Source organism: Pyrgilauda ruficollis, unplaced genomic scaffold (assembly GCF_017590135.1).
Source record: "Pyrgilauda ruficollis isolate IOZ18807 unplaced genomic scaffold, ASM1759013v1 scaffold77, whole genome shotgun sequence".
NCBI lineage: Eukaryota > Metazoa > Chordata > Aves > Passeriformes > Passeridae > Pyrgilauda > Pyrgilauda ruficollis.
The window spans coordinates 2,458,512-2,481,358 of NW_024529599.1; the positions used below are offsets into that span (position 1 = coordinate 2,458,512).

Genomic DNA, 22,847 nt, shown 5'->3' on the forward strand with positions numbered 1-22,847 from the left:
TCAATGAGTGTCTGTGGTAATTTAATTAAGATTGGTTTTAATAATAATAGTTTTAATAATAATAATTTAGCCTCTGCTAAAGAGGCTAAATAGAGGGATTCAGAAAAACTGGCTTTGCCTGGTAACTGCATGAGGAGGTACTAAGAGATTTTTAAGATTATGATGATTTGGGTTGGGAAGGAAGATAACACTCATCCCGTTCCAACCTCCTGCCATGGGCAGGGACACCTTCCACTAGACCAGGTTGCTCCAAGCCCCATCCAGCCTGGCCTTGAGCACTTCCAGAGATGGGGCATCCCCTCATCCTGCATAGGAAACTCTTGTCGTCTTTGTGCATTCTCAGCAGAGTCAAAGAATCCCTAAAAAACATAAGTAAAATAAAGATCACTATCTGTCCGCAAAGCAACTGGAAAGATTATAGGTAATTCCTGCCATTTGCATGTTTGGTTTGAAAAGCTGTTTTTTTGTTGTCATGGATTTGTCCTAAACCAAGTTACAGAGCAGTCAGTAAAAACTTTACCACTATAAAAAGGCAAAATAATAATTTCAAACTTCACTCAGACTTTTGAACACAGGTTGCTCTGTGCAGTTATGGCAGCATGCCAGGGAATTCTGCAGTAGCTGGGCTCCAGTGCACCTGTTTGCTTCTTCAGTGCAATCAGAGCATTACAAAGAAACTGAAAGAGCCCAATTCTGCCCCATTTCCCAGCATCAGCACCCCACCTTCCCTCCCATCCCCAAACCCAGACTGCAGCATAGTGACTGAAAATTCATACCATAACTTGTGCTATGTTGATTTCAATCACACTGTTTCAACCGTTCAGATGGGTTCCTAAATAATTACAAAATTGCAAAGCTTGAAAGAAGTTGGTGGTGCCTCACAGTGCTGCATTAGGGAGATGTTTCCGAAAGGAAACTCCTCAGGTAACAACTGGTGCTTGTGTGAAGCCCTCAGTGATGCTGAACAAAGTTGCTGTACATCTAAGCGGGTTTTACAGGATCAGCATGAGCACTGGCTTCAAGATTTTCAAAAAATATTATATAATTAAATTTTTAATTAATTGTAGGTACTTAGGGCATTCAAAACATTGTTGAGTAATTGGGAAATAGTTGACAATTGCTATGTGAAATTCAGTATATACCGAGTACAAAGTCACATCTAGAAAAGAAAACAAAATGGGCTGGTTCCAAGGTCAAAGACTAAGATTTTTGTTACGTATGCAAGACATCTATTCTCCCTCAACCTGTCAAGCATGGGACAGGCTTTCCAGAGAAGTCGTGGTCATCATCCCTTGAAGTGCTTGAAAAACGTGTGGCTATGGCACATGGTTTATTGGTGAGTGTGGTGATGGTTGGACTGGATGACCTTAGAGGCCTTTTCCAACCATAACGATCCAACAATTCCCTGAATTCCTATGTGAACACGCACAGGTGGAGGCACCCAGGACGAGGACTCAGAAGCAGCACATCAGGAGCGGTTTGAGCGGTTTTTTCTCCTGCCAGGATGGAGAGGGGACTGACACTGCTTCAGCTGTGCCCAGGCCCGTGTCCTCAGCCTCCAGCCACGACCAGCAAGGCCACCAGCACTGTGTCCCTGCGTTCGGACACCGCGCTGGCCTGGCCACCGCCTGTCCTGACAGATTACCGTCCGCAGGGATACCACAGGGAGCTGGACATTATTTGTCATGACACCTCACTGGGCAGGACACCGTCTGTGTGGCACCCGCTGCCCCTCACGCGGAGCCACACGCGACTGCGGTGGTTCCGCGTTCCGCTATTTGTCCGTCCCCGCCGCTCCTGCCTGCGCGCCTCACGGCGGCTCGGGCTGGGCACGGAGGCGCCGTGAGGGAGCGGAGCACGGCGGGCTCGGCCCGCGCGGTGCATTGTGGGCAGGGCCAGCCACCGCCGCCATTTTGTCTCCGCCAGGCGCGGCGCGGGTTGTCGGGGTGAGGTTGCCGAGCTGGTGTCTGGCGAGGGGGATTCGGCCCGCAGCTCACGATGATATCGGCCGCCCAGCTCCTCGATGAGCTCATGGGCCGGGACAGGAACCTGGCCCCGGATGAAAAGCGCAGCAACGTGCGGTGGGACCACGAGAGCGTGAGTGCAGCGGGGCCGCCTCTCTCCTCCCTCCTTCGCCGCTCTCGCACACTGCGCGGAGCCGGGGGTTTGTCGGAGCGATATGGGCGGCTTCTCTTGGCCGGGGATAACTGCGGGAAGGGGGGAAGAGGGAAGGGGTGAGGTGCCGGCCGGAGCGGGGATTCCGCGTGGGTTGTCGGGGTGCGGGTTTTGTCCTTCGTGCTGGGCCCTGCATGGCGGCCTGGGGCGGGCCGGGCCTGGCCGTGCGCGGGACCAGCGCCGAGTCTCACCGAGGAGGAGGAGGAGGAGGAGGAGGAAGATCCACACAGCTGGGCTGTTGTTGGGCTACAGGAGGGGCAGCCCCGGTGTTTGCGTGTCTGCGGGGGAAGGCTGTGCCCGCCGGCGCCGCCGTTAACGGGAACGGGGGTTTCCAGAGAGCTGCTGGTGGCAGCGGTCTCCCCGTAGGGAAACAAAAATAAGGCGGCGGGGCGGTTAAAGGAATTCAACACTTCTCAGCGGCAGCTGCTGACTTGCACGGAGTGGGGGTGAGACAGATGTTCTAGTTTGGGAGATACATTTATCTGGGTCTCTTCCTGAGGATGGTGTTGCGGGAGGAAAAAGAAGGGCACGCGCGTACCGACTTTAATGTCTGGAGCTTGTACTACGGGGAAAAAACGTAAGACTTTAGAAAGTGAGGATTTGGTTAAGAAAAGCTCGATTCTTTCCATTTTTCCTCACTCAGAGGAATCTGCCTGGGAGGGGAGGACGGGCACTATCCTAAACAAGCCTGTTGTTTAGGAGTACTTAACGTACTTTAGTTAATGTGGTGTTCATTCATTTTCTGCAATAAGTAGCCCAAACAACACAATGTTATTACTATTGTTATTATTTATTGTGGTTTCTCCAATTGGTTAAGCTTTAATGAATGATGAGTTAGTTTTGGCTATCCTGGTTGAATTGTAAGTTATTTCAGGAAAACTCGGTGGTACCTACAGAGTTCCTATAGCTGCTGCTTTGGGAGAGATGAACACTGATGAATTTTTAAATTTTATTTTCTCCCGTTCATGATACCTTTTTTTCCGTTATGATGTATGTTAAAAAAAAGTGTCTCAGTTACAATAATTTATCACATAAGTGAGGAATTTCTGTAATTAAAGCCGCACAAAGCATTTAGCTCCTTCCCCCTTAGCATTTGCTTGGGATGTTGTTTATTTGGGAGGAGGGAGAAATGCTTGGATTTGGCTGTTCTAAATTGTATCTTAATCAAAGACATGATTTCATGTTTTTATATGGGATTTAGGTCCTTATAAAGGAGGATAATACTTGTTTGAATTTGTTTGGAGTGGTTGAATTTGTATGACCTAAGGACCAATACCTGTTTTACCTGAGATTTTTCAAGTGTGAGGAACCATTCTTTCCCTTGAAAAATGCTGCTCTGTAGGTAAGCAGTGTATGTCAGGAAGAAATTGTGAGTTCAGGAAGTTTTCATGACCTTGTTTATGTGTTTCTAGACTTACTTTATTAAGAAAATTCAGTTGGATGTTCAATTAGATATTTTCCTTTGATTGTGAATTTAAAATAAGGAGGAGTTAGATGGAATACATGGAATACAAGGTGAATGGCTTGAGCCATGTTGGCCCAGGTAGAACAGATGAGGGGATTGGTTTGGTTTATTCATTAAGGTGAGAAAGACTTCTTTTCTTGGTTGGTTTTTGTTTTCCCCATCATTCATTTTGAGTAAGTTCAGATTGCCTTCTTCATCTTCAGTTAAGCAAATCACAGAGTATTTTCAATTTTTCTTTTCACTTACAGCTTTAGGCTGAAGAGTTTGCCTGTAACCAAAGGACTCAGTCCCTAAGCTGGTCAGTTTTGTTGTTTTAGAAACAGGGCCTTGCCTCTCCGTTCCAGTCCTCCGACAGTTCAGAAAGCGAGTGCTGTCCTGTGTCTGAGAGCAGTGGGAAGGTTACAGGCGTAGGGTTGAGCCTTCAGTCCTGCAGGATCTACTGCTGTTTGCTCTGCTTCTGCTTTTGTTTATGATTAAGTACAACCCTTCTGCAAGGAATGTTTTCTTAGATTTCTATAGTCAACTGATGAGTTCATAAACCCCAACAATTAACTGCTGTTAAACACGTGTCTCAGTTTGACTTCCTTTGTCACCTAAAGATTAAATTTGCAGTGCTGATATGTTTTAAAAGACAGGAAATGCAGATAAGGTTCAGATGGTAACATTAATTCCTCTGCCTGCTTTTCAGGTGAAATGCATCTGCTAATGTAATTTCTTTTGAGATTAGACATTGATCAACATGCAGCCTGCTCAATGCCAGCATGTTGTATTGATCCCAAAGTGTAGGATTTTGTGTCACGTTTCATCAGTTTTGAACATGGAAGATTATCAAAAGAAGCTCATTTGTATTTTGCTTATTCTTTGGAGATTGCATCCATGTGGCTGTCAGAAACTGGAAGGTGCAGTGAAATACAAGATGGAAGTGGAAAGTGTGAAAGTAGAGGGTGTGATACCTCAGTGTGTGATATAGTTGCAGTGCCAATGAAACGTGTAGATCATATATTATAAAAGCTTTTTTAGATCTTAAGTTCTTACTATAAAACTTGGACATGTTTAAAGCCTTTAATCTTTAAAAATTGGAATTCCACTTGCAGTATATTTCAGTGTGATGGCATGTCCTTAGGTGATCAGTCCTGGTTTTGGCAAGAAGGCTTTGTTTGGTGTGCAGGAAGAAATTATTAGTATCATGCATTTTAGTCTTCCTGCTTACTATCATATCTGTAGACAAAGTATATTTCTTTATTGATTCACACCTTCCTGCTTTAATATGCCACCTGCTTGCACAAAGCAAGTTCTTACAGAAATAGTGATTGCATAAGAATTCTGAGGCTGTTCTGTAGTACAAGGTGCACAGCATGTGCTGCCTGTGCTCCTGTAAGGTTTGAAATTTTGATGCTTCTTGAAGGCAGACTCAGGGTTTTCAGAAAGTGGAGAGGGATGAAGAGCTGTGAGCAATAACCTCTGATACTGCAGTTTCTCAAAATGTTGGTTTGTATTGATAGTATGATGGGATGGTTTTAGCTATTCACGATGTGTTGTGCTTTTACTTTTATAATGCTGCCGACCTAAATTGCTTTGTATCTAGGTAGAATTTAAGGACTTAATCCTCCAGGGGACAGAGGGAGAGGACTTAACCTTTGATTACTAATACTTTTACTACAACAAATAACATTTATCTTTAAGAGTGGGTTATGGAGAGGGCTGATGTTTGTTTAAGTTTAGGCGGGCAGGCATTGCTCTTAAAATGTCTGCTGCATGTGAGCTTTAATGGATTCAAAGAACTCAACTATGAGAAGGAATTTACTAGTTTTTGATGTGTAAGCCACAGTCTGCTGGATTTTATTCTTAGCCTTTTTACTAGGAATCGTCTCTCTAAAGGAATTTGCTTTTGTAATTGTTTATTACTGTTAGAGAGATACTTCTCCATCACTAAATAAATTTCTTTCAGAAGAGAAGCATGTTAATGTAGAAGCATTAACAATATAGAGCTGTTAATAACTCTTTATATGGGAGAGCTTTGAACTGCTTCCCAAACTCCAATGGAGCTTGCAATTCTTGCTTTTAACTTAGTGGATTTGTATGTATAGGATACTACTTTCCCACCTCCAAGAGATTTCAGGGATTAGTGAATTTGTGATGAGGAAGTGGAAAGTTCCAAGCATCCCTGTTATTTGTAGTGTCATAGTGTCTTACCAAAACGTGAGCACTCAGGGGCTTTGAGACCAAGCTGTGGCTTATCCTGCAGTAGCAGTTTGACACTGACACTTGTCTGTTGAAGCTTATCAGTCACCTCTGTTTCAGTCCTTCAATGGTTCCGTGATGCTTAAACCGTTCCTTGGCCCTTACTGTTCCCACTCACCGTTGATTACTTAGGATTGATTGAAAGTGCACTTGATGTTCAGCCTGGGAAGGCAGATGTTGCACAGAGTGAGGCTGCAAGGTTCTGCAGAATTCCAGCAAGTTGTATTTTCCTGTTGAAGCAAACTCAGTTGAAGAGCATAATGACATAGGTATGAGAAGGGAAGAAAACTGCTTCAGCCACGGTGGCCTGAACCACTCTGAAGCGAGTATTTCTCTGCAGGCTGCTTCCTAGGAGAGAATGTCAAATAATTCACTGAGTGCCATCCTAGTGGTAGAGTGGCAGCATCTAAAGCTGGTAGAAGAAAATTATGGCAGCTTTTTGCTGTATGTGTTTGTTTTGTCCTTACTTTGGGTTTGAAGTTTTTTTGTTTGTTTGATATGGTTTGTGTTTGTTTTGGGTTTTTAATATATAAATAATTATTACAGTGTATGATGTGTTTAAACCTCATAATTTAGTATTGGTTACTGCAACTTTTAGCTGTAACCAGTTCTTAAAAAGAGGATTTTTCTAGTAGTGCTGTTTCATAATAATTGTAATTCTTTCTGGTTTTATTGAGGATGGGTTTTTTGTTTTGTTCATCATACTTCTAGTAACTTTTCCTTTGCTTCTTTTGTTACAACTAGTTTCTAAACTGTTACAGGCCAGTTTGCCTAATTTTTTGATAGAAGATATTCTGCAACCTTTTTAACGGTATGGTGTGGTCAGACTGTCATTACTGTGCTGTCTCTGTCGTAGGAAGTTGTTTAATCCTTCTCTCAGATTTTGTGGGAAGTGTCTTTCCACTAATCCTTTTACCTGGATGTGAGTATGAGAAAATGAAAGACAAAGAAGGGAATGTGTAGAGAAATTACATATCTGTGGAGTAGTACAGAAATCCATCCCAGAAAACTGCTCCTTTGAAGTAACTCTGTAGTAAAACAAGGGATATTGCAGCTTTCAGGGGAAGTAGTTTCTGAAATCATATTTTGTCCAGTAGCTTTCTCCCTCTTTCTGAGAAGAAGGAAAAAAAAAAAGGTAATTTCACATGTTTTCTTAACTATTCTTGTTAAATTGCTTCAGATAGGTACCAGTGTCCAAACCTGGATCACGGGAGAAGTATTCAAACTACATAATAAGAGATTTGTTTATGTTTTTTTCCTGTGGTTTGTTAATAGAAAGCCTGATTGTTTTTCTGAGTAATCTGTAAAGCAGTCAGTGGAGTTTTAACTTCCGTAGGCTGATTTGCAGTCTGGCAGTTAGCTTGGAAAATAAATCAGGCTGATCTAATTTGATCAATGGGTATCACAGGCTTTTTAGTGAGGTGGTGGTGTTTGGAGTCTCTGTCCTTACCCCTGTTTCTTCAAATTCTTCAGTCTGTATCTTGGGAGATAAGATACTGCAAGTCTTTGTCCACAGGATATGTGAGAGGATCAGAACTAGGCTGTAATGCATTCAGAATTATTAGATTGCTAAAAATTAGAAACCGGTGTAACATAAAGGAGGTGCTGGAAGAACGTCCAGGCTAGTTTTGGATTTACACCTTAATTAATGGCAGTCACATCTGTGGGGAGGGTCTAGTGAAAAGTTAATTATTTAAGATTATTTATGAAGTTAGGGATGAAAGTATTTCTCATTCTACCCTTATAGCTGTTCTAATTGATAGACAGGAGATATTTCTGTGTCACAAACTTCAGGAACTGACCAACTTGACTAGCTAAGCCCATGCTCATGGGTGAGGGTGAATAATCGTTTTAACAAAAGCTGGTTTTATCCATCATATGTTAAGTGTTTATTGTCTAGAGTAACATGTTTGTGGGGTTTTGAACTTTCTGGTGGTCTTTTCTTGTTATCAGAAAAAGAACCTGACTCAATAATGTAAAACCAGACTGTGCAGAAACAAACCAAAGCCTTTCTAGTTGGCAGGAAACCAGATTAAAATTAATGCTTTTTCTGCCTGAAGAGCTATATAATGTCTTGTTGACTGTCATTCTTAAAGTAGGGAATTGTAAAAGCATCGGAGTGGGAAAGCTTCTGGATAATTCTGTCTTTTAATTGCCATCAAAGTTCTTGGGACAGTACCTAATGTTTGAGTCCAGGTGGCTCTGGTTCTCCAGGCCACTAGCTCTGAGGAAGTGGAGGCTGAACAGAGTAGTCCCAGGCAAGCAGAGGAAGCCTGTTTCATGCTGCCCTGGCAGTTGTTCTCACCTCGTGGCCTTGCACAGTTAAGAATTTCACTGAAACTTACTAAATAGTCCATTCTGATCTCATTCCTGTCCTTTGGAAATACTAAATATTTATATTTATAAATTGATGACACTTTCCTCTAGTCTTAAATATTTAGTGGTAGAATTAAGAACTATTACTGTTGCAAGGAAAAGTAAGATTTTTGGTGTTTTGTCATCAAAATGCATCTTGTAGCACTTGCTGCTGCCAAGAAATATAAAGATAAAAGGTGTGTAAAATTTCTAGAAATTTTACTATGTTCAAAGGAAACTTTGACACTAAAATTTGTGTTTCAGTAAAAAAAGCAATTAAATAAAATTTTCAATTCAAGACGCAAAAAATGATGCCTGTTTCTTTCTTCTTTGTCAGGTTTGCAAATACTACCTTTGTGGCTTTTGCCCAGCTGAATTATTTACAAATACCCGTTCTGATTTAGGTAAGTTTATAAGTCAGGACATTTTTATTCACGGAAAAGTAACTACAGTTGAGCTTTTGTTTGCAAACTATGTTTTTATTGTTAATTGCTCTGTCAAAACATTTGGAATTTTTTTTTTTCATTTCAAGGGTTGCTAGTGATACACTATGCTAAAAGTAATATTTATTCCAGATCCTACTTTGTCTAAGTGAAAAAGCTTCTTAAAGTTTTTTTCTTACTGTGTAAGCAAAGTTATTGGGTGTGGGGTGCTTTTCTCCTGCTCAAGTGGCAGTTTCTAGTTTGGGTTACTCTGCCTGGCCAGGGTTTTAACCTGTTTTTGTGTGAGTATATATTATTGAGCTGCTTTACCTAAAGTGAAAGGCTCACTTACTGTAACAGTTATTTCTGAAGACCAGCTCTAAATTACTGGCAGTTGATGGCTACAGGTAGCACATGGTTTGGAGATGTTAACAAAACCAGACTTTGTCTAGTGTTAGTTTCAAAGTCTGTTGAAGAGTTTGGGAATCTGGGGAAGGTGAGGAATTTTTACACAGTCACCTTCATGAACTCAGGACACATACCTCCTGATTTATTCTGAAGATCTGTTTTAAGTAGCCAGTGTGTTGCAGAGAACCCTGGAAATTAGAGAGTGTATTTACTGATGTAAAACTTGATCTGGAAATTCTATTTTTTATCATGACTTTGTATGTAGAGTCTCCTTTTTATAATTACCTGATGATGTTGGCATTCTTTTTTTTAGTGTGTCTTTCAAGCTCCAAGCAAAGGAAGCAGAAAGACAGAAGCATAAAAGTCTTTGTGAAATGTTTATAGCTCTGTTCTGTCATGAGGCACAAACAAATGTTGGTAGGATATGAATGCAACATTTAGGATTGCAAACTTAAGCTTTTTGTGTTGTTTTTTTAGGTCCTTGTGAAAAAATTCATGATGAAAATCTACGCAAACAGTAAGTTTGTTGTTTGATATGTTAAAGTAAAGAGAGTTTCTGGTATCTTTGCAATTTGTTACTAGCAGCCCAAACATTATGAATTACTTGCTCTTTTTATTTGCAAAAGTTTATTTAAATTTTTATTTGAATAAAAATTACTTATTTAAATATGTAATATTCTCTTACTGTGAGCAAGAATTTATAATACTATGTGTCTTGTTACTTTGTTTTCATCTATTGCAGATTGATGTGAACTCTCATTTTTAAAATCTTTCTCAGGTATGAGAAGAGCTCTCGGTTTATGAAGGTGGGCTATGAGAGAGACTTCCTGCGCTATTTGCAGAGCTTGCTTGCAGAGGTGGAGCGCAGGATCCGGAGGGGCCATGCTCGTTTGGCTCTCTCACAGAACCAGCAGTCTTCTGGGGTGAGTCTTCAGGAGTCATTGAGGCAGCTTTTCCTCTAAATACCATCTTCACTATCTTATCTATTCAGGTGAAACTTATTACTATCCAGAAAATTCCTGATGAATAAGATTTTTTGTTTGTTGGCCAGCAGATTGCATCTGGCATTAATGGACGAGCCAAGTGACTCCAGAGTCACCAAGAGCCGAATCTGTTCTCTACCTGTCAGGTGTTGTCTTTACCCTGACAACCTCAGTTTACATTCTCTCCACTAGTTGCACATTCCTCCCTCCTTGCACTAGCAAGCTGTATCTTTTCCCGTGATGGATTTGGAGTGGTGTCTGTGGCCTGTGCTCTCTGAGTTTTGTAACTGCCAGGACAGCCTTGCTCTTTCTGCTGCCCCACCTCACTGTACAAAGTCCAGTTGCTTCAGAAGGACCTGTGGACAATATCAAGTTGAGAGATACCACTTGTAGAGAAGAGGTGGGAGGGCAGCAAGAAGTCTGTTCTGGCAGCCTGCAGAGAGGACACTGCTAACAAATACATCTTTGAAGTGAGATTCTTTTTGCGTTTTACACTCAAGAGTTTGAAATTTAAAGCCTACAGAACCTCTTAAGTTGTACTTGAATGTCTGCAGAGATATGTAGTAGTTGCATGAGAGTGTCAGAGTTTAAAGTTAGGACTTTGAGTATGGTTTTCTTACTTTTTGTGGGCAGGGGTCTTGAACATTTTTGTTGATTTGGGAGAAATTAGTGTGACTGGACTTAACAAGGGTGGAGTAAGTTGTGTCAAGGAGTGTTTTATATTAGACTAGACTATTATTAGTAGCTTCTCGTGGGAGAAGAGGCCAGGGGGAGGTTATTCCCAAAGTGTCTCTGGAATATGAGAAGACATACATTTGTGTGTTCAAGCTGTTTTAACAAAAGAAGAAAAAAAAAAAACCAAGGAAAGAAAAAAAGCCCCACCTCACTCTTGTATTTTTTTACAGGGCGCAGGACCTACTGGTAAAAACGAGGAGAAGATTCAGGTGTTAACTGACAAAATTGATGTACTGCTTCAACAGGTGAGGGGTTTTTAACCCCCATAAAAGAGATCTCTTGCTTTTGTTACTTGATCAAAAAATAAACTTGAAATGTTTTCATTGCCTTTTAGATTGAAGAACTAGGTTCAGAAGGAAAGGTGGAGGAAGCACAAGGAATGATGAAACTTGTTGAACAGTTAAAGGAAGAGAGAGAACTGCTGAGGTCTACGACTTCAGTAAGTAATGTGTTCATAGTTCTGTGAGACATATCAAAGTTTGGTGCTCAGTAAATTCTAAATAACCTTGTCCGTCCACTGAAGGCATGCACGGTCTGTGCAGAATTCATTACATAGTAACAGGACATTTGGCTCTGTTAATCCAGTGTATTGATTAGGCATTCTATCTTGGGAGTGGGCTTCCTGCGCACAAATTATGAAATTACTCACCCAGCAGTCCTGGACTGGAGCTGTGACTGGGCTGTGGCAGGCATCTGTGCCTGGGAGCTACAGAAGCCAGAGGGAGTGTGTTAAGTATCAAGTTCGGGTTAATAAAAAGGAGCTTAAGTTTAAAGATTGTATTTTGGTGTTTAATGAAATGCTCAAATTGAGATTCTTGTTTTAAGAATTCAGTTAGAATTCTTAAATTCATTTATGTCTGTACCATATTTTAAGAGCTTTTGTTGCTGTGTGCAGCATTTAAGAGCTCTTCGTTACAATTTATTGAAACAACAGCTGGAAGGATTGAAAGTCTTGAAATTTTGTTGTTGGTTTTGTTTATAATTAAGAGATACTGTTTTTATTAAAAAACCTGATAATTCTAGTAGAAATGCTGTCATAGCAGAAATTATTTAAAAGCTGTAATAGTTTTCAGGAGGTTAATTTGAACTTTGTCTTGTTAACATGTTCTTGGGTGTGGTTGTGGATATGGTTTGATGTTTTTCATTGAGACTCACTTAATTTTTGTAGTTGTAGAGATAGAAGCATACTTTTTGCTTTAAGTGATTAATTGGAAAGGACTTTTAATTTGTTTTTAGGGTTTTTTATTAAAATAGGGGGATTTTGTTTTAGTTTCGCTTGTGTGTTATTTGAAACATGCTTAAAATTAATGGGTTGGGTTTTGTAACAGTTGTTTAAGAAATTAAAAACATACAAAGCTTTGTTTGATGACTTTGTGATGTGATTTTTTATTCTTTTGTTGGTTAAGAATGTGTTTTAATGTTTTACGTGTTCTCTTAACAATTGTTTGATTTGTGGGAGAATGAGGCATATTAAAGATGTGACAAATACTTAAAATTTTTAGAAATGTGGTTAATTTTTAAGATACATATGTGGGACTATCGTTAGCTTTTACTTTTTGGGGTGTACTTAATGAAGTAAAAGCTTGTAAAAAATGTTGATAGGCATGATTGCTTGTTTTTTTTTAAGAGCTCTTCAGTGTTGCACATGGCATGTTTATGTCCATACTGTATGATTCATGAACCTGGGTTTATGTTGAAATTTCATTGTATTTCTCATATGTCTGTTGAAACAGTGGTTTAATTTGACCACCATACTTTTAAATAGAAGCCAGTATTTCTTTTTGTTTCTTGATGGGGTATTCTATCCTTTTGATTCCTTGAGGTATATTCCATGGTAGTTCTGCAGCTCCTGACATTTCAGTTGATGCCAAAGTCATCTTAAAACTGAAAGAAAAAACTTTAAAAGAAAAACTTAGAACTTTAATTTTTCTGGTATTGCAAGGAAGCTGCAGATATGACTGTGTACGTGTTAATGCAGTGAGTAGTAGTTCTGTGGTTTTTCATGGACTCCCTCCATGTGGGAATGGGCATAGGGTGGCCTCTTCTCTCCCTACTTACTATGATAGGGTGCAGTGCACCAAAGATAAAGCAGGCAGATGTAATTTCAGCTTTCAGTAGAGCCTGGGGTTTGACAACAGTAACATAGAGTTATAAACCTCTTAACTGACTAAAACTTCTCTTTTATCTCAAATATTCTTCTTTTTCAGACAATTGAGAGCTTTGCAGCCCAGGAAAAACAAATGGAAGTTTGTGAAGTTTGTGGAGCCTTTTTAATTGTAGGAGATGCACAGTCCAGGGTAGATGACCACTTAATGGGAAAGCAGCACATGGGTTATGCCAAAATAAAAGCTACTGTAGAAGATTTAAAAGTAAGTATTTCCTCCAGTTATTGAAATTAAAAATGTTTGGAGGTTTCCTAATGTACATAAAAGGCTGTCCAGTGGATTTTCTCAAGAGGGTGAAACACTCCCAAGAAATGGAATCCTGTACTGTGCTTTCACTGACGTAATTTGTTGTGACATTAGATACAAACAAAGATGTTGATTCAGGTGGGAATTTTTATGGTGTTTTTAAGGAAATGTAGTGTGGTCTCTGTTCTCTTGAGAGTGACAAGCGAAAAAAGGTTCTGCAAGACAAAGGATTTTCATTTCAGGGATTTTAGGAAGCACTGTCCTTTGTTTGGAAAATAAAACTGAACTACTTTAAAAGTTTAGGCTTTTGCATCCTCTCAATCTGTAAGCTTAAGTGTCTTGAGTAATCTTCATTTCTTCCCGTGAACTTCTTTTTTAAGGAAAAGTTACGAAAAAGAACAGAAGAGCCTGACCGTGATGAAAGGTTGAAAAAAGAGAAGCTGGAACGGGAAGAGAGGGAGAAAGAGAGGGAGCGGGAAAGAGAAGAGCGGGAAAGGAAGAGACGACGCGAAGAGGAAGAAAAGGAAAAAGAGAGGGCTCGTGACAGAGAGAGACGTAAAAGGAGCCGCTCACGGAGCAGGCATTCAAGCAGGACATCTGACAGGAGGTGCAGCCGCTCACGAGACCACAAAAGGTCAAGAAGCAGAGAAAGAAGGCGAAGCAGGTACCTCTGTGCGTGTCTGTGTGTCTCTTAAGGATTTTCAGATAAATTTCCAAAAGGTAAAAATCTTGTAGGGACTTACCTGTCAGCCTGAGTCACATCACTGATTTGTTAGCTTCACTTAGGTCTTTCTTCTTAAGTGAAGACACACCTTACTGGTTCTAAGGATAAGCAAGTTTTTGCTGAGTGTCACTGTCTTCTCTCCATTTTTGGAAGATGAAACCACTGTGGTGGAAGCATCTTTATGAGGAAGCTTTCAGCAAACAAAGTATGCTCCCAAAAAGTACAGTTTCCTGTTTCTTCCTTCAGCTGGTCTTTTTTTCACGGTGGTAGATACTTTGAAACTATGTAGTTAAGTGTTTCAGTAAATGAAGAGGGCATATTCCTTATGTACTGGGAAATATTTCTATAAAGTATGTTAAGATTTGGTTTCTGCAGGTAATCACTGTATCTAAAAGTGCTACTGTTTTCCTGTTTTATATTCTGAGCTAGAAAATAGCAGCTGAGATTTACATTTTTGAAATTTTCTCTGAATGTTAAGGAGTCGTGATCGGAGGAGAAGCAGAAGTCATGATAGATCAGAAAGGAAACACAGGTCTCGTAGTAGGGACAGGAGACGGTCAAAAAGCCGGGATCGAAAATCCTACAAGCACAGAAGCAAAAGCAGAGAGAAAGAACAAGACAGGAAGTCAAAAGAAAAAGGTATGTTTGTATAAAGACTGAGTTCTTAAGCAAGTTCTGAAACAAATCTTTTCTTAGAGTCTCAAAAGCTGTTAGCTTTTCAGTGAGTGCCTGAAAGTTCTTAGTACCAAATCAGACCTCGTTCTGAAAGGTGTGTGTGTTGCTGTAAGCAATTGGACAAAAATTTTGTTCTTTCCATTTACTGTCACTACATGTGTGTGCATACCTACACCCCAGTGTCCTCCTCTTACCTATTGCACTTTATCAGCAGATAAGCGTGCAAGGATTTTTATATGTTTTAAGACCTATTTACCTTTAGAAAAATGTAAGCCTGTAATTGTCATTTTCTAAGAGTGAATGTCTTCTGTTCCTACTCTTAGTGTATATTTGCAATTACCCTTTGCAGGTACATGTTTTAGGGGAGGTTGGTACCTTGCTTCTCACCTGTACCACCTGTTACTTCTCGACACTATCATGTTTCCTTTATTATCCTTTTAACAGTGCTTTTAATTTTTTTTCCCAATCTATAAATGCAGTTCAAGATAAATATACTGCAGAATCTCTGTGATGCTCTAAATGACAATTTATGCCTTCTCCCCAGTCTCCTGCTCTTCCCCCCCACCTTTCTCCTTTTTTTGTTTTTTTTTGTTTGTTATTTAAACAAAGTGAGTTTTGCTTTGTCAGTATTCAGGTGAGTCTCAACAGAAAGTGTTAGTCTTTGGAACAGTTTTGTAGCTGTACGTGCCATGAACCCGCAGCATTCATGGTGGCTCACTGTTTCACTAGAGGCTGAAGCTCAGAAACTTTTAAGTAGGATTACAAAGAGCTACAGTGAGAACACTAGATTCACATTCTCTGAGAAGATACTAATTCACTGTTACTGCTAAATTTCCCCCTTTAAAAGTCTTTTGGAACTTCTGTAGGAACGTAATACTTCTGGCTCTGGTGGGGAGCTGACTAATGGCCAGTCCGAAACAGCCACCCCACTTCATGGGCTGATCATCAGTAATGGATGAAACAATTGTGTTTCTAAGGTACTCTTGAGGTTCTCTGGAATTAAAGGTGCTCGGTGCATGTGTCTGGGTTGCATAGACCTGTCTGCTTGACCCTTCTCTGTATTTATCCAGTGGATTGGTTGCCAAAATGTTGGTAATGCTTCATGTATTTCTCTTCCCTGACTTCCTTGGACTGTTTCAATTATTCTGGTTTATACTGTGGGGCACCTTTAGTATTGATTCTTCTCTCATTTTCCTTTGCTGTGTTAAGAGAGTGGATTTTGTTGCTTGCTTGTTGGCAGTGGAAATGATGTGCAGGCTTTAAACTCAGGTTCAGTGTTGTAGCCTATATTTGTCCATTTGTTACTATTCCTACCTGATTTTTTGCCTGCTTTATGAACAGATTGCTGGTATTTCGGTGAAGAATGTCCTGTTCTACTGAATGTGTGTTACATATGCATATAAATAACTGTTTTCTTATTTATTCAAATTTGGTCTGGTTTTGAGCTTTTCAGTTCTTTCATTAATCTTCCCATAAAGAGAGGAGCTAGTGAACTCTCTTCAACATCTCAAGTATTTTTAGTTTTAACTTGACTGATTTCCCTGCTGGCTGTTTTATTTTCTGCTTGCTACTTTTCTTCCACCAGAAATGGCAACAGTGAGGTGGTGCTATGATGAAAAACCCACCTGGGAAAATCAATTGCTTTTTTTGACTGTGCCATCCTACCGTTTGTAAAAGCACAAATAAGCCTTAGAGCAGGACTGTAATGCTGAAGAAGTTTGTGGTTTTTTTCCTTTTGTTGGGAAAATCTTTTAACAGAAAAAAATATAAAAGAGGAGGGAAGGAAGGAAAAAACCAAACCCAGTAGTAGTTACTAAGGCAGCACTGAATTTCTGTACTGAAGCTGTAAGCACCATTGCATTGTCATATTTGCAATGTGGCACTGTAGATAGGTTTATAGGAATAAAGCTTTTAGAGATTCATATATTTGAAGTGTGTGGCTTTTACACAATAGTAACTTCAAAGTTAAGATTTAACTTACTACATTGGGAATCTTGTCTTCAGAATCTACTTGTCTTTATAGCCACCACTGATCTGCAGTTGTAAAAGTAGGCAGTAAAGGCTGTAACTGCTCATGGTAGTGCCTTTCATCTGGGTATCTCAGATTGCTTTATAAACATGAATATTAACACCAAAAAACCCCAAGGAGCAGTTTACCAAGACTTGTGTACCATTGCACATTAAATTAGTCCCGCACTTTGAAAATGCAGAAGTCCTGGTTTCCTGTTCAATAAGATACTGTAGAAGATGGCAACCAAGGTTATAAGAAAAAAAAGTATGTGTAAAAATGGGGGCACTTGCTTTGTGACAGAGATTTCGGTGCAAAGATACCTTTGCTAAAGAAAGGAGCCACCAGCCATAAACAGCAGCTGAGCATTAGCTTAATATAAACCAGTAGAGTGCACCTACTGTTCAAGTTAACAAACTTCAGAGCAAATGGAATAAATAGGGGGGTTTAATAAAACAAAAATTATTTTCCAAGTACCTTCATTTTATGAAGGGTTAATACTGGAATGGGCCTCTAGACCACTTTGGCTTGGCTTTCTGTCTTCCCTAATCTGGATTCTGATACCTATATAAAAATAATTATGATCATGTTTTAATGTTAGTGATTAAATATCAGCAAATACTGCTAGAACACAGCAGTAATACTGGATATTATGTTTGATTTTCTGAACAGTAAAGCGATTCACTTTGTCATGATAAGAATTCTTACAAAATGCATCTCAGTTGCCCACGCGAAGTCAGTCAGAAAAATGTGCATGTGTTTAACCAGGAAGCAAAGTCAATATTATGTGATTATACCTAATAGATCACAGCTGAAATAACACACCCAGTTCCAACAGCAGACTAATTTTATGTGCCTTTTCTCTTACTGATTAAAAATACAGTGGAGGAACTTAACTTCTTGCAGATTCTTTAGGGGTTGAAAAATTATTGGGCTGTTTGTTGAATACACTTTTTCAGTTCTGCTTGGCAAACTGGAGGTTTGGTATAGTATACCTATTTTAATACTAAAATTTTTAGAAGAGTTTGATCTTTCGTACCACAGTTTATTAGTTTTTTTTTTAACCTTAAACAAAATCATCCTTCCTGACCACATTCAAGACACAAACAAGACAGAACAAAACCCTGCACACTGCACATCCATAGGGCTATTAAGATCTACCATATCTACATAGGACAGAAGATAAGATTATTGGACTGACTACTAGTCCTCTGCGGGGAAACAAGACTACTATTCCTCAATGGATCCACGTGTGCACCGGAGATACCTTTAAGACACAAAAAGAAGACTTTTTAACAAGGTTAGTTAGAGTGCAATCTACCTGCGGAGTTGCCAAATTGAGGGCAGACAGACCCAAACTGACTTAGTCCTTCAGTGAGCTGGGTGATGTTGCCGTGTGCTTTCTCCAAGCACCCTGCACTGGATGTGCTGCTGCAGGTGAATCTTCACTACTGGTGGTCATTAGGCAGTTGCCCTCATTTCTCTGTGAGGGCTTTACCCTATCCTTTGGTAGTCTATTATAAAACAAAGAAGTTGGGATGTTGCTGCTCTTTTAAAGCTTAATATTTTGCTTTGTGTCCTGGAATATAAAAGTGTGTTTTGCCAGTCTAGGTGATAATGTTTTTTAAAATAGTTTTTTCAGAGTGTTCGATCTGTGTGCTCCTGTGTCAGGGATATATCTATCTATTTATATTATTTATTTTGATTGCCCAGATAGCAGGGAATAATCAGAAAAAAGAGCATGAATGTTGTTCTGTATGATGACATCTGAGAGGTTGGTTTTTTGGATTATTTTTTTTTTCTCTTCAGAGTGTCTTTACTGAGCAAGAGTTGAGTATTACGGTGTGAAATAACACAGCAGGAATTGGTATTTTTATTAAATTTGCAAATACTGAATTTACAGATGAGGCACGCAGCTCTAATACTGAATTTTTTTCTTCCCATGGAAATATTTTTACTTCTGGCTTCCTTCCTTCTTTGAAGATTGAGATTTTAGTGTAGCAAATGCTTCAGTAAGCTTCCCAATTCGTGATCAAATTGTGGGCTCCTTCCCCCACATCTTGCTGTTACTTTGCCTTTGAAAAAAAATTGCTTTTTATATATCTTCCAAGCTGTCTCCCCAAGCCCCTTTAATGACTTGTGTATAAATGACTGCTATTTTTACAAAATTGAGAATTAACAACACTGACAAATGTGCAGCTTCAAATTTAATTTTGGTTGTCGCTGATCTCCACCTTGAAAGCTGTCAGTGCTTAATATTGTTTCCCAAAGTATTTGATAGTTTGAGATTGCTAGTTTTTAATTGGCAAGTATCAATTTCTTTGATTATGCAGTCAAGCACTGTCCACCACTCTTTTCTGGTTCTCTTTGAAGAACCATAATTAACAAGAATTATAAACCAAAGCAAGCCATACACAATCAGTAATCAAAACTTGAGGACCAGAAGAGTCCCATAATAAGTAAGGAAGCCATGCACCATAATTACACATCTGCCTAACCTCTTTACCCCCAATTTGTTCATTTTGACAGAGCTGAGTTGCTGCCTCTGTTAGGAGGTCTGACCTTTCTCCTCCTCCCCCACCCTGTACTGTCCCCTTCTACCTTTACTTTGTCCCCTCTCCATTCCAGCATGGTAGTCTGAAGCCTATTTCTGTAACTTATTGAGTATTACTGTTATTGCTATGGAAAGTAATTGTCCCATGTTGTATGCAGTATATATCTCACATGTGCAATGTTTGTTTTTACTTTGAAATCCATGGTCAATGTCTTCTTTCATGGCAGAAAAGAGGGGATCTGATGATAAAAAAAGTAGTATGAAGTCCAGTAGTCGAGAAAAACAGAGTGAAGACACAAATACAGACTCGAAGGAGAGTGAGACTAAGAATGAGGTCAATGGGACCAATGAAGACATTAAATCTGAAGGTGACACTCAGTCCAATTAAAACTGATCTGATATGACCTCAGATCAGACAGAGGTAAGTGCATTATTTCAAACTTTGATTAGGGCTTTTTGTTACTGTTTAACAGTGCAGCGTAAGTATGCACAGATGAAGATGGAAGTAAGTCAAGTAAGAAGACAAACTAAAGCACCTTCTGAAGGAAATGACAGTGTAGTCCTGCAAAACGTTTTGAGGTACATTGTTTTGTCTCAGCTATTTTGTAGCAGACTCGTGCCCCCATTAGTGTGCCTCTTTGGGACATATTTGTAATATAGTCACCATAGAAAAATTAATTATCCTTTTTTATTTTTAGGGATTTTGTTATCGTTTTTTTTTTAAAAAAAGTTGAACTGGTTTTGTATTTAAGTCCATATTGTGTTGGTACATCAGCAGAAACTTTTGCTTAAATACTTAATATTTGAGGCACATGTTGGACTACTTTGTTTTCATATAAACTGCTAGTATTTCTTTGTCAAGGATGTTTCTAGTTTTTTTGCTTTATTGCCTTGCATTCTAATGCAGTTTGTTCTGTAACTCGAGAGCCAGTAGCATTGGATTGATGGAAGTGTAGGGTTTATGAATTATTGCAGCTGACTACCATACCTCACACAGCGTTGGTGTTGTGAGCGGCCCATGAAAAGCCAAATTAAAAATCAAGGATTCAGTCAAACTAAGCAGGTACTCATGCCAGGTACTCCTTTCTCTACCCACATCCATGTTTGAATGCTGTTGCCTGTAATCTTTAAGCTTACTGTTGTGTTTTTGATTTTGAAGCTAGTGAAAAGGAATTTTTGTGTATTGTGTGAATACTGTAAATCTGATGTTAACAGAATGGAATTTTCTTTCAACTGTGTGTAGGGATGCAGTGCTGCCCAGAATTAGATATCTTTAAAGAGTTTAAAATGCAATAAACACTACATAATATTCGCCTTGTTACTTTCAATGCAATTCAAGTCTTTAAGAGGTATGTGCTTAATATTTCCTACTGTGTAGGAGACTTTGCAGTCAGCCATAGCACAGAAGAGTGGAATGGCTGGTAACAGGCTTGTAAGGCAGATGTAATGCAGAGACAGATGCCACCAAATGATGGCAGTGTTGATGGCAGGAATGTATGCTGGAAACTATTTGTGGGAAATTAAGCAGCTAAGCAATAGGCAATTATGTATTGTAAGGACAACTTGAAATTTTTTCCCCACTCTTGACATAGCTTTCTTACAGAAGGTTTTTAGTTGTATTCCTGAAATAAGGAACTAACAGTGGAGGTGACAGCTGATAAATGAGCTTCTTGCAATATAATTTGTTACTGTAGTTGCATTATGTATGCTAGGAACTCTTAAACATTTAATGTTGATATTAAACCATTAATGCTACATCATTGCTTCTAATGCCAGTCATGTCCAATGGTGATGTTTTTGTAGAGTTAAGATGACAGCTAACAACTGGGTGAGTGTATAGGAATGGTAAACAAAATGCTCCTAATGCTGTCTAATCGTCTGTTCTCCCAAAATTTTGCATTATAGGACTACTACGTGAAGAGTCTGCGAAGACAGCGGAAGAGAGCTTAAACTGAAGATCTGCTTTAAATGAGGTGAAAGAAAGCTGTAGTGGCATAGAAAAATATAAAGTTGAGTTAGGTTTTTTTTTATAAAATTTAATTCAGGACTGGTGTTTCCTCCCAGAGTTCAAAAAGATGTGTTGATAATAGCACATATGCTACTGAGAATATAAGTCCTGTATCCTTCTTTTTCTTTAAGACTTTTTAAGATAAGAAACCAACATAACCTGAACACATGGCTTGCTCAGTGTTTAATTGCAAGTTTTCATTCTTGGACTTTAAAACACAAGAATAAATGTTTAGTATTTGTGTGAATTGAACTAAAATGAATCCCATTTTTACAACTAAGCAATTCCTAGCTTCTTGATATATGAGAAATGGAAATAAAGTATCTTTGAATTTCTGTTACAAATTTGATTGTCTCTGTCATTGAACATTTAATATTAAATAAGCTTCTTTCCTAATAAATTTCTCATGTCTTCAAGCTTAGTTCATTAATTTGGATGCTTAGTTATTCTGTGCTGTTTGTGCGTTTGGGGTTTTTTTGTGCCATCAGGATTTAATTTCAGGCTTACTTTTGCAGCGGTTAGATGCTGTTGGGTTCAGCATCTCCCCAAAAAAGTGCCTTTTGCTGCAGTAGGTTAAGAAATTACAGAAATCTTGCCATAAAAATGGCAGTATTAATTCTTTATAAAACAGTTCAGCTTTGACAGCATGTTTAGAACGATGCCAGTGGTGAGACTGAGTGTTCAGACTGCTTCATATTTGCATTGCAGTATTGGTTTGGGGTATTGATTAACAACCCTGTGCAGTTGGTCAGCACAGACACACAGGCAGGGAGATGTGCCTCCTGCTTCTCTGTGAAGCTGTAGTGCAAGCAGGAGTGGTGTTGGTTGGAGAAGAACTGCAGCGTGTACTAGTCAGTGCTGTGGCTGTAAGGCAATGCATTTACATTCTTTAAAAAGAACATTATCTTTTCCATTAGTATTCAGGCCTTGACTGTATATGTAACCAAAGTCAGACATGGACAGAACACCATTGTAACTTGTGCTGATTTATTTGGCCTGTGTGTGGAAGTGCACTTGGGAGGAATCTGCATCTTGGTCCCTCTGGTCAGTAGTGCTAGGTTTTGATACCACATGCAGACAGCCATGTTCCTTTTTTGACTTTTATTGTTCTAAACCAGACACTGGGGCACAGGGGATGGAGACTGGGTGTGGTGGTTTTGGGAAAAAATAAAGTGGGCACAAGTGAAATTATAACTAAATTCTAATTGGAGACATTAGATGAACACCTCCTCCTTTTGAAACTTGTGAGACAGGACTCAGCCTCTTCCTGGATGTGTTACTTCTTTCAGCAGTGAAAACGTTTGTCTTGTACTTTCCACTGCACGCACTTGTTACAGGATTTGCATTTCCCCTTGCTTTGCAAAATAAAAAATGATAAAATGAGGAACCTTGTAGTAGATTAGCCTGGGATTCAGATTCTGACATGTCTCATAGGGGAGTCTTTAATGCTTTGAAGATGAAGAAAAATTCTGTTTTGCAGAGGATAGGAAACACAGTGCCTTTCTGCCTCCAGATTTGACTGTACAAACATCTCCACAGATTCATCTTTGTGAGAAGTATCTTCAGAGCTTAAGCCCAGGATAAATACCATTCCAGATTTTCTAGGAATTCTAGGCAAAAGTAGCTGATTTCAGTAATCACCTCTGACATGCTTTCTCCATACTGATTTTGACAGCCTGACGG

At 39.4% G+C, this 22,847-nt stretch overlaps 1 protein-coding gene across 5 annotated transcripts; it reads left to right on the forward strand.

The window, feature by feature from the left end:
* The first annotated feature begins 1,898 nt into the window (after positions 1 to 1,898).
* On the forward strand, positions 1,899 to 21,508 carry LUC7L3 (LUC7 like 3 pre-mRNA splicing factor). Of its 5 annotated transcripts, XM_041486476.1 has the most exons (13): positions 1,899 to 2,097; positions 8,574 to 8,640; positions 9,544 to 9,583; positions 9,845 to 9,989; positions 10,955 to 11,029; positions 11,119 to 11,223; positions 12,992 to 13,153; positions 13,576 to 13,859; positions 14,398 to 14,558; positions 19,384 to 19,524; positions 19,630 to 19,735; positions 20,154 to 20,219; positions 21,062 to 21,508. In XM_041486476.1, the coding sequence occupies exons 1-12, from the start codon at positions 1,999 to 2,001 to the stop codon at positions 20,176 to 20,178; spliced, it is 1,410 nt and encodes a 469-aa protein (XP_041342410.1). In that variant the 5' UTR covers positions 1,899 to 1,998; the 3' UTR covers positions 20,179 to 20,219; positions 21,062 to 21,508. The 5 variants fall into 5 exon arrangements, 4 of the variants coding, with proteins under 4 accessions (XP_041342410.1, XP_041342409.1, XP_041342411.1 ...); XR_005956777.1 differs by having other exon boundaries at positions 19,630 to 20,219; XM_041486475.1 differs by having other exon boundaries at positions 20,154 to 21,508.
* The last annotated feature ends 1,339 nt before the right edge of the window (positions 21,509 to 22,847 follow it).

Coding starts and splice junctions, on each gene's coding strand:
- LUC7L3 (XM_041486473.1), top strand. CDS start 1,999: ATGATATCGGCCGCCCAGCTCCTCGATGAGCTCATGGGCCGGGACAGG. Junction 2,098..8,573: donor TGCGGTGGGACCACGAGAGC/GTGAGTGCAGCG, acceptor CTTCTTTGTCAG/GTTTGCAAATACTACCTTTG. Junction 9,584..9,844: donor GATGAAAATCTACGCAAACA/GTAAGTTTGTTG, acceptor AATCTTTCTCAG/GTATGAGAAGAGCTCTCGGT.